At 54.2% G+C, this 13307-nt stretch overlaps 7 protein-coding genes across 7 annotated transcripts; 3 read left to right on the top strand and 4 right to left on the bottom strand.

Annotated features, from left to right (window-relative positions):
- Positions 1-849: 849 nt before the first annotated feature.
- Positions 850-1654, top strand: LTR77_010953 (uncharacterized protein; the record flags this gene model as incomplete). Its single annotated transcript, XM_064808169.1, has 2 exons — positions 850-1133; positions 1183-1654. The coding sequence occupies 2 exons, from the start codon at positions 850-852 to the stop codon at positions 1652-1654; spliced, it is 756 nt and encodes a 251-aa protein (XP_064653717.1).
- Positions 1655-1687: 33 nt separating this feature from the next.
- On the bottom strand, positions 1688-3958 carry LTR77_010952 (uncharacterized protein; the record flags this gene model as incomplete). Its single annotated transcript, XM_064808168.1, has 2 exons — positions 1688-3540; positions 3616-3958. The coding sequence occupies 2 exons, from the start codon at positions 3956-3958 to the stop codon at positions 1688-1690; spliced, it is 2196 nt and encodes a 731-aa protein (XP_064653716.1).
- Positions 3959-4356: 398 nt separating this feature from the next.
- On the bottom strand, positions 4357-4872 carry LTR77_010951 (uncharacterized protein; the record flags this gene model as incomplete). The annotated part of the gene is made up of 2 exons (XM_064808167.1): positions 4357-4727; positions 4791-4872. 2 exons carry the CDS (start codon positions 4870-4872, stop codon positions 4357-4359), a joined length of 453 nt encoding a protein of 150 aa, XP_064653715.1.
- Positions 4873-7496: 2624 nt separating this feature from the next.
- LTR77_010950 (uncharacterized protein) lies at positions 7497-8041 on the top strand (the record flags this gene model as incomplete). Its single annotated transcript, XM_064808166.1, has 2 exons — positions 7497-7541; positions 7604-8041. The coding sequence occupies 2 exons, from the start codon at positions 7497-7499 to the stop codon at positions 8039-8041; spliced, it is 483 nt and encodes a 160-aa protein (XP_064653714.1).
- Positions 8042-8449: 408 nt separating this feature from the next.
- Positions 8450-10388, bottom strand: LTR77_010949 (uncharacterized protein; the record flags this gene model as incomplete). Its single annotated transcript, XM_064808165.1, has 5 exons — positions 8450-9459; positions 9577-9603; positions 9669-9994; positions 10044-10157; positions 10210-10388. 5 exons carry the CDS (start codon positions 10386-10388, stop codon positions 8450-8452), a joined length of 1656 nt encoding a protein of 551 aa, XP_064653713.1.
- Positions 10389-11034: 646 nt separating this feature from the next.
- Positions 11035-11852, top strand: LTR77_010948 (uncharacterized protein; the record flags this gene model as incomplete). Its single annotated transcript, XM_064808164.1, has 2 exons — positions 11035-11429; positions 11483-11852. The coding sequence occupies 2 exons, from the start codon at positions 11035-11037 to the stop codon at positions 11850-11852; spliced, it is 765 nt and encodes a 254-aa protein (XP_064653712.1).
- Positions 11853-11932: 80 nt separating this feature from the next.
- LTR77_010947 (uncharacterized protein) lies at positions 11933-13185 on the bottom strand (the record flags this gene model as incomplete). The annotated part of the gene is made up of 2 exons (XM_064808163.1): positions 11933-11951; positions 12020-13185. 2 exons carry the CDS (start codon positions 13183-13185, stop codon positions 11933-11935), a joined length of 1185 nt encoding a protein of 394 aa, XP_064653711.1.
- Positions 13186-13307: the final 122 nt, after the last annotated feature.

Below are 13307 nucleotides of genomic sequence, written 5' to 3'. Positions count from 1 at the left end.
GGTGCACGACCTCTGGAGGCATCATGATGCATCACAATGCAGACTCCAGATCAACTCTTCCACGAAGCTGGGCGCTGTATCTTACTGCTGTTCCGCGGTTTGCTGTGAGCAGAAGCCTGGCGCGGACACCCCAACAGCCCAAGCTTCATTCAAAAGACACAGTGACATTATGGACGATCCCCACCTCAGCGGCTCTAGCTGCAGTAATGAAGAGGAAGAAGAGGAGGAAGTCGGCGTTGGGGTTGCCTTACTCGGCGAGAAAGCGAGAACCTGGATATCGACTGAAGTCTGAGATGAGCTTCATACCTGGTTGAAAGGTCTCCCTCGCCAGGTGTTGGTCGTCTTCAAAGCCAAACTCCACCGACAGACCAAGAGCCTCCCACCACCAACCCAGCATTCTCATCCAGTCGCCTGATTACGAACCACCCACTGGCGATCACCACGAGACGCTTGTCAAATCGAGAGCTGTGTAGCTCAACACGATCCGCGAGATTGCAGGTTGGCTGGTGGACACATTTCTCCAAGACGAAATGCAGTTCACCAACTTGCGCGGCGTGGATCCAACTAGCCTACACCAGATCGTATTCTTCTTGATCGTAACAACCGACAGACCTTTGCTGGAATCACTGCTCGACGGCTCTCTCATGAGCAAGATAGTAAACAACTCCGCCCACCACCTCACCCATCTCGGCAATCTGGATTCTGGACCAGGCGACAGAGAACTACAAACATATTCCCAGCATCTGTGGAAGTTTCTTACCTGACGGCGATGGCACGTCTCGGACGCCAAACCAACTACGAAAGGCGATCAACCGGGTAAGGCGGTACGAGCTCAAAGCCGGGCTGGCCATGAACATCGATAGCATGGTTGGCGCCCGTGTCGATGATTCGCTATACAAACAAGGCCACAGGACATACCGTGTCTCCAAGAAGGATCCAAATGGGCTACCGCATCCCAAGGTGGTGAGAGAGGTCGAACATTTCTGCGATCAACTGGAGAAGCGGCTGGACGAGCTCCTAGAAGACGAACAAGACGAGCCTTTGGGAGAACCACTTTGCGAGTTCGGATTCAGCGGCCGACTCAAGAAGCGCCTCAACAAGCACAAGACACACACAGGCTCGAACTACATCATGTAAGTAGCATGTGTAAAGAATCGGTGACTGCGCTGACGATGAACACAGGAATCTATTTGAAGCGACCCTCAAGCTGACCTTCCCCGAAGAAGACTTCGGAATTGAGCAGTACGTGCTGTATATTGTACCGTACAGATTTCTCAAAGCAATCACCGAAATGTTCATCACCCGCATCGGGCATGGCATGGTGAGGTTCGGCGGCGGTTTTAGCCATGAACCGCCAGGCAGGAGCACAAGAACAAAGCTTAGCAAGAAGGAGTGGGAGACCGCGTTGAAAGTCGCGCAAGACCACGTGGATGCTGAAGGGAACAGGAAGTTTTACTTCGCGCAAATGGACGAGGCGAAGGCCCGACTTGACGCGGAGATCAAGGCTGTGGAGAAGAAGGTGGACGCCCAAGACGAGTACCAGGCGGAGATGGATCAGCTCCTGGGGGCCATGGGCCCGATGGGCGAGGAGATCGACTTCGAGGACTTGCTCACGAGGCTCACCGAGACGGTTGAAGGGTTGGAGGAAGAGTAGCGTTTCGTGGAGCTAAAAATCAAGAAGTTACTTCTACAGAGTATTGAGTAACGCCTCCAGCTGGTCCATCTGCGAAGCACCAACGGCCATAGACACTTCCACGTCATCTAAGTACTGCCTTGAACACTGAATGCGCGCCATGGCATCGGAGACGGCGATGCGAGCTTTGACCTCCTCTTCAACCCGGGCGCGCGAAGCCTTCCCCACCTTGACGTCTTCGTCCAAGGCTTTGCAGCGGGCCTCTGATTGCTGTGCCCGCTTTTCGTTCTTGCAGTTCAACTCGTAGATGTCGGTGTCGTACTGGTGAAGGGCCATGTACTGTTTCATCAGATCATCGTAGTTCTCCTGAGCCTCCTTGGCCTGGTCTTCGGCATTGATGATCTTTACCTCGAGGTCAGCGGTGTACGCTTGATGGCCCTCCTCGATTTTGAGAGCGTACTCGGTGAGGATGTCGACATGGGTCGTGCTCTTCTCGAATTGCTCTCGCAACCGTTCCAGCTCCATCTCGCAGAGTTCCAGCTGTGCCGCATCTTCATCTGACTGGAAGGTTGCATTGGACAGGCGGACCTTTAGACTATCGACTTGCTGATGGTGCATGCTGCTCGTCAGGCGCCGGTTCTGCTCGGCCTGCGTCCGTCTCATGGCCATATGCTCCTTCGTGATTCTATCATTCACAATGAAGCGATGTTGAAGGCCGAGGAGGCCGACCCTTAGATGCTTTTCCCTTGTCCTGCCTTCGCGGAGCTCCGTTGTGAGGTCGTCAATCGTATTCCGATATCCTCGAATGTCGTCCCAGACATTTTCCAGCTCTCGATTCATTCGTTCACGGATGGCTTCGATCTGCGTTCTTGCTTTGATCTCCTCCTCGTTTCGCACGCCTTTAATGGCGTCTGTGTGGGCTTTGGCTTGACCAGCTAGAGCGGTTTTGGTTCTGTCCAGCTCTTCTGTAATACGTGAGAGTGACTCGTTGGCGTCGTTGTGCTTCTTTATGGTTTTCTCCATCTCCAAATTGACAGCCCTGAGCCTTTGTGTGAACGTGCAAGATACGGTCTGCAGCTTGTTCCGCTGTTCCACGGCCTCATCTCGCGCCTTCGTCGTAGTATCAAGCGTTTGTGACATGGTGACAAACTCGCTTTTCAAACGCTCTTGCTCTTGGACTGCCTCGCTCAATCTGGTCTGGAGCGCATCATGCTTCTGCGTACCGCCATTTATGATCTGGTCTTTAGTCTCACTCGTCTTCAATGCCTCATCACGCTGACCGGTGATGTCCTCTAGCGTCTGCTTGTCTTGCTTGTGGCCTTCGTCACGCTGTTTGAGAGCGTTGTCGCGCTGCTCGATCGCTTGGTCGCGCTCTTTGACGACACTGTCTCGCTCCCCAGTGACACGAAGAAGCTCCCCTTGCACCTGGTCCCGCTCACTGCTTGTTTTACTCAGCGCTTGGGAGATCTCGTCGCGCTGGGTTGTGACAGCAATTTGTGCTTGATCCACTTCTCTGAACCTTCTCTGTACATCTGCAACTTCCTCAGTGCTCGTATCAAGGCTTTTACCCAAAGCATCCTTTGCCGCTACTGCTTCGTCCCGCAGGTCGGTCATGGTCTTGAGGGCCTCTGCAGCTTTCCGAGAGCTCTCACGGGCTTCATCTCGCTCTCCCACGGCCTGTTCTACTTCTTTCTCGACTGATTCCTTCCGGGCGACAGCTGCCGCTTCACCATCCCTTGCAGTTTGGCGCTCCTCACGAACACGGGAATAGGCCTGATACGTTGTTTTGATCTTCTCGGTCAGCTTATCCAAACGCTCGTTGTACTGCTTATGAGGCTTCTCAAAATCAGTAGGCACTGTCGTCTGGGTACTGTCGTTCCGCATGCTGGTGTCGCATTTCGAGGACGCTTTGCAGCTTGTTCCTCAAGGCTGGTGTTGTGCTGCTTCAAGAACTCAAGCTGCTGCTTCAGCTCTTCGATCACGATCTTTGAGTATGGACTGGTTGGTGTCTTGCTGCGAACCACCAGTCTCGGCGGCAAGGGCGTCTGCTGCGGTCTTCACTACAGCCTTCCTATCACTGCTCGCGTGAAGTACTGCTCTGCGAAGCTTGGGCAAGTCGCGGAGCATGGCGGCGTTCTTCGTATCCAGTGCATCCCTCTGGTAAATATCAGCCTTGGCACCGCAAATCATCGAGGACACCCTTATCAGACGACGTAGCTCAGCATCTCGATCCGTTACATTGCGCGACTTGATGTCGAACTCCGAGGTCAGCTTGAGAAGCTCACACAGAGGATTGTTCGAGCTGGAGAATGCATTCTTCGCCATGCTTGTCGATGTCGAGGCTGTGCTTTGATGAAATGGCTATCAGCGTACAGCACTGGGCGAAGCTTGAGAATCTGCGACATGAGACGAAGTCGGGTAGAAACGACCGCCGCTAATGTAAGCTTCGGTGACGTTTGACTAACAGATGCGAGCACGGCCAAGGAACTGGACTTCACCAGTCTACAAGTGAGCGCCTGCAGTATCAGTAGCCTGGATGCACCGTATGCTATGAGTGTCGATGACGTCTTCCAGCTTATTCGTACCAGCTCCGAATTCAGGCCCACTTTCCCATCAAGCGCTACGCCGCCGGGCAAAGTCTAGTATTTCACGGCGTTGAGAGCCGACGACAGAGCTGATTTGAGAACCTCAGACATGCGCGAGGCGTCGGCGATGTCGCTGTATCACTTGTCCGTTCGGGCACTGAGCACTTTTTCCAGTGGTCTTACAAGGCAAAAAATGGTGGTGAGTAGGTTCCTTGCTTGTGGAATCCCGTCGGCGGCGGTCGTATCGAGCTCGTGCCATGGGGACGATGGTGCCGGAGTGGCTGTTTGCATGGCCCACCAGGAAGCCACCAGAGATGGCAATGACAGCGTGAAGAGCGCATCCGGGATGCGCAATGCGACTGCGGAATCCACAATCGCCAGCAGTCCTCCATCGTACGATTCTTCCTTGGGCTGGCGAAGGCGGCCACCATCAAGCTGGAATAGCTCAAGGTTTCGTCGTGTGGGGAGGAGGAAGGCTTTGACGCAGTCACCGACCGTGGTCGTGGCGCCTCACATGCCATGATGTCAAGATGGTCAGCTACAATTGCAAAAGAGAGACTCACATCACGTACCGATGCGGATGGCGGTGAGCGTGCCTGTAGGAGCCGCTACGTAAGCAGCGGAGTACTGCATGCCAGGTTTGACCCCGCCCATCTCTGGGACCTTCAACGCCTCCTCGTCCTTGAAATTAGCCCAACACACGTAGTGAAAATGATCAACGGCATCAGGTCTGTTCAGCTAGTACGACAATCCTTGCTGCAGAGCCACAGACCGCTAGCAACTGCGGCTCTTGCTGGTGAAGCGCAGTGCTCACTGAACTATATGTACTGAGTAGGATGCGGTGGAGGCCGGGCTGCGTGAAGGTCGATCCAGGTCCATGGGGAAAGAGAACACTGCTAGGAGCCAATATGGGCATCCCACAGCCAGCAGACTCCCAAAGCTGCTTTGTAGGCGACGGTGGGTGGTCAGCATCTGGCCATCGTTCGGCGAGATGCGCAGGAAGCCCGATGAGCGGTAGTCTTGCGTTGAGGCGAGAGACAGCGGTGCTGGATTGTTGGTGGACACCAGGTGCCGTCGTATCGTGCTGGGAAGGAGCGGTGCTGGATGATTCGGGTATTGTCGGTGCTGTCGTGCGGTGGGGTGGAAGGGCCGGAGGGCACTGGACCTCCAGCTCTTGCATAACGGCTTTCAGGTTCTTAACGCTTGTCAAGTCGATCCCGTCTGCGAACGATTTGAGTGTTGTAGATAAGATGTTTAAGTGATTCTTCTGCGCCTCCTCGATCGTGGTTACCGAGCATAAGATCATGAAAAGCTCGCGCGCGACGTAGGGTAAAGTCGCAAAAAGGTTGTCGCGTGCCGTTTTGTATCTCGTCGTTCGCTGATTCTCGGGATTCGGAAAAGTGTCTTGATGATGCTTTGCGCAAGAACGGGATTGCGGCCGATGCGCTGGTCTATGGCCTGGAGTTTACGAAGGATCGTGTCGTTCGGTGCCGCTGGTGAGCGCACCATGGTTGTTGTGTTGCCTTCTGGAAATCAGCGAACAGCCATTGGTGATTGTGGGGGAGATAGCTTTGGCTGGCTAAGTCAACAGTGGCGACTTCCAGTCTCCTCCTGGAGGTTGGCAAAGGTATTAAACAATTTCTGGTGCGTATACGTACCTTGACCGTCCATGCCCTTCGGCTGGTGACAGTGCCGCGTGGTCTAGCAAACGTATTTCTGATCATGTACGGTCCTACGCCGGGTGACTGTGACTATTAACAACACGCAAGTTCTGAAAGTCTCACCACTCGGTGTTGCTATTGCCATCTTCTACACGACCGGTCAGCAGCACTCGATCAGGTCCCACAGGGCACCCAGAACTGTTGCATCTGCGAGCCGGGATTGTTTTGGGGGATTTGACAGTAATGCTGTGGAAAAGGTGTATTTGTCCTTGCCAATCGACAGCTACCGCGTTCTATCGTCGTCCTCTGTCCATCTCTTCATGTCCTGTACTCTCACCCGGTCCAGTCCTCATGCTCGCTTCCAACCTCTTGCCTTCTCTGCCGCCTGCCTGCCTTGCCTGGATTTCCGTTTCATAGGACGCCTAGCCGAAGCAGTGGTGAGGCCTGTGCAGTCTTGAAGTACATGGTTCGGGGCTGTGACTTCATGTCATACCGAGACAGTACGTCGAGATGGGGAGCATCCAGGACTGCTAGAAGCAGTGCAATGGTAGAATGTCGCGGCACGCATTCACACTTCTCATCTCTAGCAACACTCACCTCATCGCTGCTGCGACTTTATGTTTGGATTAGATCTAGCGTATCGCCTCGAGCGGGAGCTGCTGTGTGATGCTTGCTGCATCTGTACGGCGAGGCGCGATGGCATGGATTACTTGCTGTGACGCTGTGGTGAAGGAAGACGGCGTTCTCGAGTACCTTATCTTCTGTTTGCGCCGGCATCGCCTGCACATGACTCGAGTCGACTCCTCTCCGCGACTGCATCTCTACTCAACGTTCTCTCCTATAAAGACTTCATGTTTTCCGTGTAGACAGTCACGCTTTTCTGGATATCTTTTGGCTTGTTGAACCTACGACATGACGCCGCACGACGCAGGAAAGACAACTATCGTCATGAGAAGCACTACGACCGCGACTGCAACAACAAATACTCGCCGAGTCAACGCTCATCATGTGGAAGACCAGCTTTCGAAGACTATCCCCAGCGTTCCGCGCTCGTTCAACCTTTTCACCGACATCTTGCATACCTTGACGATATATCAATGACAATTTCAGTCTAATAAAAGCTGGGTCTGGCTTGCACGACATTCTGGGAACTTCTCGCATTCAAAAGACCATTTTGGTGCTGGATTCGATGGGTGTTGCAACCTATATGACTGAGAATGTGGTTGATGCCAATGCAAATGACCGCTCTCCTTGACCGTCCGTAAGAAGGCATTGACTATGCACATCAACGCTGATACATACCGTACCTCAAGGCGGTCTTCTGTTCCGCCCGACAATTCATTCATGCTGCATAGAAAGGTTGAGAGGCGGCGCTGAGCATGGCGCTAAAGTCGGGTGACTTGCACTTTGCTTGTAAAGAATCGCATGGCAAGGCTGATGAGACACTCTCATCCTGCGCCGCCGGCGCCATGATCACCGGAGATACAGAAGGCGAAGACCAAGGCACCCGATAGCCCTCGCCTTACGAGGCCATATTCACCCGCGGGCGACGGAGAGCATGAACAGCGAGTGCCCTGATGACTCCCGGTCTTTGTCTTGCGGTCTTCCAAGCAAACAATGCAGCTGTCTGGCGGTCGCAGCGGCGGCCGACATGACTACACAGTGAGTATTCTCATTGCATTTGCTTGTGTCTCGAATCGTTTCGTTTGCCAGAGGTATACCAGAGCCCCTCGAATCGTCAATCTGTGTTTCCCAACATAGCTTCGTCAACCATGCCACGCCAGGAGCGGCGCGCCCGCCACATCAAATCAATCCGACTTGGACCGACAAGAGCCCAAGAGGCTGCATATTCCAGAATGTCCGCCCTCGCCGGGAATCTTCTCTTCCTCAAACTCATCGCCACAAGCACAATCGCCAATTTGCAACCCCTACTCGACATGAAACGCTCTTTCCAGGCGGATGAAGAAGATATCCAGAACCAGGCTATCAGAATTGGGCTGAAGTACGAGCTTGCCACAACCGAGCTCCACGCCGTCGTGAAGCTGGCTGAGAGCATGATGAACGAACCACCGGCCTACACCACCAGTCCGCAAGCGGAGCAGTACATCATGTATTGCAAAGCATTGGAGCTCCACCATCTCTGCTTGACAACCTACGGGTAACTCGACGATGCCGCCGATCTCCTGGCGAAGCTTGTAGACATGGCGATCGAAATCCATGAAAGTGAGCTGGACAACACAAACTTCTGTCTTCAAGAGGCCAAGCACAGAGCCGATGAAGTCTTGATCGAATTCGACCAAGCATCCGCCATTTACACCAAGACGATAGTTCGAGAATGTCGACCTGAAGGCGCCGCACGGGGCGCAGAGGAGCGGTTGGGACTGTCTGATTCTGAAGATGGCGGTGATGCGGGAGGCCAGAGCGGGAACGAAAGTGAGAATGACCAGCGCCAGATGGAGGAGCAGGGGTCGAGAAGCACAGTAAGCTGGGGGTAGGCCGCTGGTTCGAGCAAGACGAGCTCAGCATGATAAGTAACGTCAGACACGGCAGGCATTAGCACATCCCGATTCTCATTCCCGCCTCTGCTTAATCTTCGTCCACTTCATACTGCCACTCCCCACAATCGTGATACAAGTCACCGCGACTCCAAGATACCACGTCTCCGTCAAACTCTTGTCCAGCCCCTTCAGCACATCGCGCAGCTTGCTGGCGCCAATCTGGCCTTTCAAGTCGCCCAGACCCATGTTCTCGATTTTGGCGGGGTCCATGGAGGGCAACACTTTGCCTAAGTTCTCGGACAGCCTGTTCGTCAACACAGTCTGAGCTGCAGCGATGAAGATAGCTGGTCCAAAGTTCTGCGCGAAGAGAATGACTGCCAATCCCATGTGTGAGTCCTGCTCTGGGAGAGTGTTCTGAACGGCGACTTGCGGTGCTTGGAAGCCGATTCCACCAGCAAAACCAAGGAAGGCAGAGTATCCTAAGATTTGGATCAACCCACTACCGACGGACAGTGTGGTCATCAATCCTCCTGCGATGGGCATCAAGGCGGCTCCAGCGAGCATGAACGGAACGTAGTAGCCGACGGCATTGACGCAGGTCCCTTGTACAAGCATTGCAAGACAGAAGCATAGGATCAAAGGTAGCAGCAGGACCGCACTTCGAGCCGGACTGTACCCCTTGACCGCTTGCAGGTATGTCGGTAGATAGTATTCAATAACCTTGGTGCCTCCATTGCAGGCTAGACTGAATACGGCGCCAGCCAGCACGTTGCGGTTCTTGAGAATCCTTGGAGGGAGAGTTGCAGCATCACCTCTCAGCCATTGCTCGACCGCAAAGACCGCAAGTAGAATGCCGAAGACACAGAACAGGGCGATAACAGTTGGTGAGCTCCACGGCAGTCTCGTTCCAGCCCAGGTGAGTGCAATGAACAGGCACAGAATCGCCGGGAAGAAGAGCAGAGTCCCAGGTAGATCAAGCTCCGAAAGCTTTTGCTTCAGGGTGAGCTGCCGAATGTCGCTCGGATGGCGTGTGTCTTTGAGGCAGAATGCGGTGACTGCTAGAGTTACAACACCGACAGGTACTGGCGGAGAGGGACAGTCAGCAGATGCTCACGCAAAGCTTTTCGAGATGGCAAGAACTGAATGACCAAACAACAAGCTCGACAGTAGGCGAGGGTGCTACCGGGGCGAAGACGAACCGTTGATCCAGAAGCACCAGCGCCAGCCTGCAAAGGTCGTGGTGGTCAGCTATAGGTATTCTCCACCATCATGAAATTTCTGGCGCGCCTACTCAGCTTTTCTACCAAGACGCCTCCCAGCATGGGCCCGGTGATGTCAGAAATCCCCTCCACGGCGCTAAAGATGCTCGCATACATCGCTCGCTTCCGCAACGGCAGCGCTTGACGGAACAGAGTGAAGCATCCGGCCACGATACCACCACAAGAAAGCCCACAGATAGCTCGTCCGACAATGAATGCAGTGCTGGACGGTGCGGTGGCGCAGACAAGACTGCCCGTGATGAAGATCATAATGCTGACGAGGTAGATGGCCTTGACGCTGAACATTTTGTAGAGGCGGCCGAACATGAATTGGAAGCTGCATTGCGAGAGGCGGTAACTGGTGGTGGGTTAGCTTACGAGCTTTCAGAGTGGGTTGAGGTACTCACGCTGTGCTGTACCATCCAACGTCCCTAATACTGTGCCAGTGAGCTGTAAGAGACGGCACAGCGACTGCGATGATTGAGCTGTCGAGGCTGGCCATGGTGAGCACGAGGCCGATGCTGATGATGTTGTTAGCCTACTGCTCAACGGTCTAGTTCTGCGTGGACGAACGAGAAGAGGATCAGCTTGAATCTGGTGCCCGTCGGGTAGTGGCTCTCGTCTTCTGCCGTCTCGGCTGGCTCTCCTACAGACATCTGCTCCATGGGTTGGCCGACTACATCAGGCCTCTCGGGCTCCCGGAGGGCCGGGTTCATCGTGAGTGCCTCTGACATGGTCATTCCTTGGGCCATTGCTGCGAGGTCGTTGTCGGCTGTAAGAATGAGGTGACCAGGTTCTCGAATGGAGCGACGGCTTAGATATAGGGCCCAATGCTCGTTGCCTTGTGGAATACTCCAAAAGTGGAGATCAAGGACGTCAACTAGGACTCGTTCTGGTTCCCCTCAGATAGCATGCCACCTCGAATCAAGTTCACTATCGGGGTTACGCCGTCTCTGCGGAGTTTCAGCTCGCTTGCAGCACGCGGAGTTCGATGTTGATCAACCTGCTGCATTGCTACATTCTCATCCACGGCCGGAGCAGATAATGAGACCCCGTTCTCCGCGTCGCGAATACGATGGATCTTGGGGTTACAGGAGAGTTTTAGTCATCCGCTAATGTGGCAGCCATAGCAGAGCCAGCAACCGCAAGTTGCTGGCTGGACGTTGGAAGCGCTCGGGAAGTTTTCGGGCAGCCAGACGCGAAGCCGACCCGAACGCAGCCCTAATGTGACGAATTATTAGAAGGATCAAAGGGCTAGGAACAAATATATTTCTTGAACCGCCATCGATCTCAGTCGATTTATCTCCTACAGCATTCACATACATCTGATATTCAGCATACACTAAACGACCAAATATCAGCAAATTCAGTTTCACCACCTCCAAACAATCGGTCAACATGCGCGTCCTCCTGCTCGGCGCTACAGGCAACGTTGGCTCTCGACTGCTCCCTTCGCTGGTTGCGCATGGACACTCTGTCATAGTCTACGTCCGGAACCCCTCCAAATTACCCTCCCCCGCCTCAGCCTGCGCATCGGCCGTCGTCACTGGCTCCGCAACCGACAGCGCGGCGGTTGAGTCAGCCATTCTCTCCCACGAATGTGATGCTGTGATCAATGCGGCCGGTGTAGCGCCCGTGTGGGGTGAGTCGGGGGAGCTTCCAACGATCTTTGCCGCGGTGGCCGATGCGGTGGAAAAGGTGCAGGAAAGGCGAGGCGGTGCGCCATTGCGGGTGTGGTTTCTCAGCGGTTTTGGCATTTTGGACCATCCTGCAGGCCGGATGATGATTGACTAGTAAGCGCCGAGGTCGGAAAAGCAGACGCTGATGGTGCTGACCCAGCGAACAGCATCCCCGTCTACACGATCCACCGACACAACTTCGCTCGCATTCGAGATGTCCCCAAGCAGAAACTCGCTTGGTCGCTATTCTGTGCCAGCACCATGACACCACGCTCAGAAGCGGTCGACTACACCCCAAAGCCGGGCGCTGGCGCAGAACAACTAGTCGCGAAGGTTGAATCGCCGCCTGCTTGGTCGAGAACGCTGTTGTGGATACCGTTGCTGGGGAAGTATTTCAATGTAATGGCGCAAGCGGCGGGGTATGCTGCTCCACTGGAAGATTGCGTGGACTTCATCGCGGGTGATCTTCAAGCAGGGTTGGAAAGCCAGTATGTCGGCCATCGGGTGGCTGTGAAGGTGAAATCGAAGAGCAGTTGATGTGGTCCAGGCTGCGTAGCAGAAGTTCCAACTATATCCATCCGAAACTTTTGAGACGGGCAGTCGTTCTGGCATTTAATTCAGGTCATCTCTCCATTCCTGTCACGTGATAGGTTAGCATTTGTGTAGCGGATATTTAGCGAAATACAGCACGCGAACTCACTCACAATTCATCCTTGAGCACTTCAGCGCTCCTTCGGTCTTTCTTTCCATCATCCAGATATCCCTCCAGGTCCATCCACTCCGCCGCAAATGTCACCGTCAATAGTGCCCAGTCTTCCACAATGTCAGGGTCCAGGTGCTCGCCGTCATCATCCGGGTGATGCCACACATCCGGAAATGGTGATGGAATGATGTGAAGCACTTCGACACCCCTTGCAATGAATGGTACGTGATCATCACCGATATAGCCGCCTGTCCACCGATCGGTGTCCTTCTTGTCGGCTTCGTAAAGAAACATGGGCTCCTTCTTCCGCGGCTCGTTCGAGAAGCGCTTAGACTTGTGGTTAGGCGAAGATTTGAAGCTGCCCATCTTGCGTAAACGAGATTCAAGATCGGCCATGTTGAGGTAGGCCCAGTGACTGGTCTTGTAGTAGCTTGGCACTCTCTGCGGTGGCGAGCCCAGCAGATCCAGTAGAACGAAGAGATCCATGCTTGCGAGCGGAGTTGAGAAGGTGCTCAAAGGAGGGTGATATGTATTTTCCCATTCCTCTGCAAGCGCTCGCGCGCCATAGATGGAGTCGGTATCGGTCCAGGATGAGAAGGCCTCTTCGCCGTCGAGCAAGATGATCTGGATTCCCTTCTGATCTTCTAATTCATCAAGAGCGTCGCCCGCCATGTCATCCCACTTCTGGGTCAGTGCATTGTCAATACTCCTCGCAGCATGCATGAGCATGGCACATGGAGCGGCAGAGTCGGTGGCGCCGATGAAGTCCTTGGGCGTGAGTTTGGAGTCGTAATGAGCGACCAGGACTAGTCGGCCTACTTCTCCCTCTCTCTCAACCCAGGGAGGATCGCGTGTGGCGATGAGGTTCCGGAACGGCACTTCCTTGCCATTGGAGACTGGAGTCGTGCTGGATGAATTCTGGAAGGAAAGTTTCCAATCAGGCAGAGTATCGGAGAAGAAGTCCACGAAATGCTGCAAGACTTGCTCAGAGCCTGGTGTGCCGGGGACACGTGGTATCAGTATGGGTGATAGCAGAGCGCCGTCCTTGATATCGAAGTCCTTTCCAGGGGATGGGAGACCTTGGATTGTGCTTTCCGAGAGGGGGGTATATGCCAGCACAGCGGAGCGGAGGATGGCCGGCAGGAGGAGAAGATGGTGGACTCGCATGGCTCCGGTGAACTGCTATTGACACATCCGCGATACACTTCTCTGCCCGGAGACTCTCTGATTTTTGTTATGGTTGTGTGAGACGAGGTTGGCATCCTCAATATAGCCAAAGTTTACAATGG

The sequence above is a fragment of the Saxophila tyrrhenica genome, assembly GCF_035928015.1.
Source record: "Saxophila tyrrhenica strain CCFEE 5935 chromosome Unknown scaffold_28, whole genome shotgun sequence".
Taxonomy (NCBI): Eukaryota; Fungi; Ascomycota; class Dothideomycetes; order Mycosphaerellales; family Extremaceae; genus Saxophila; species Saxophila tyrrhenica.
The sequence above is the reverse complement of the archived record's forward strand: the minus strand, read 5'-3'. Positions and strand labels throughout refer to the sequence as shown.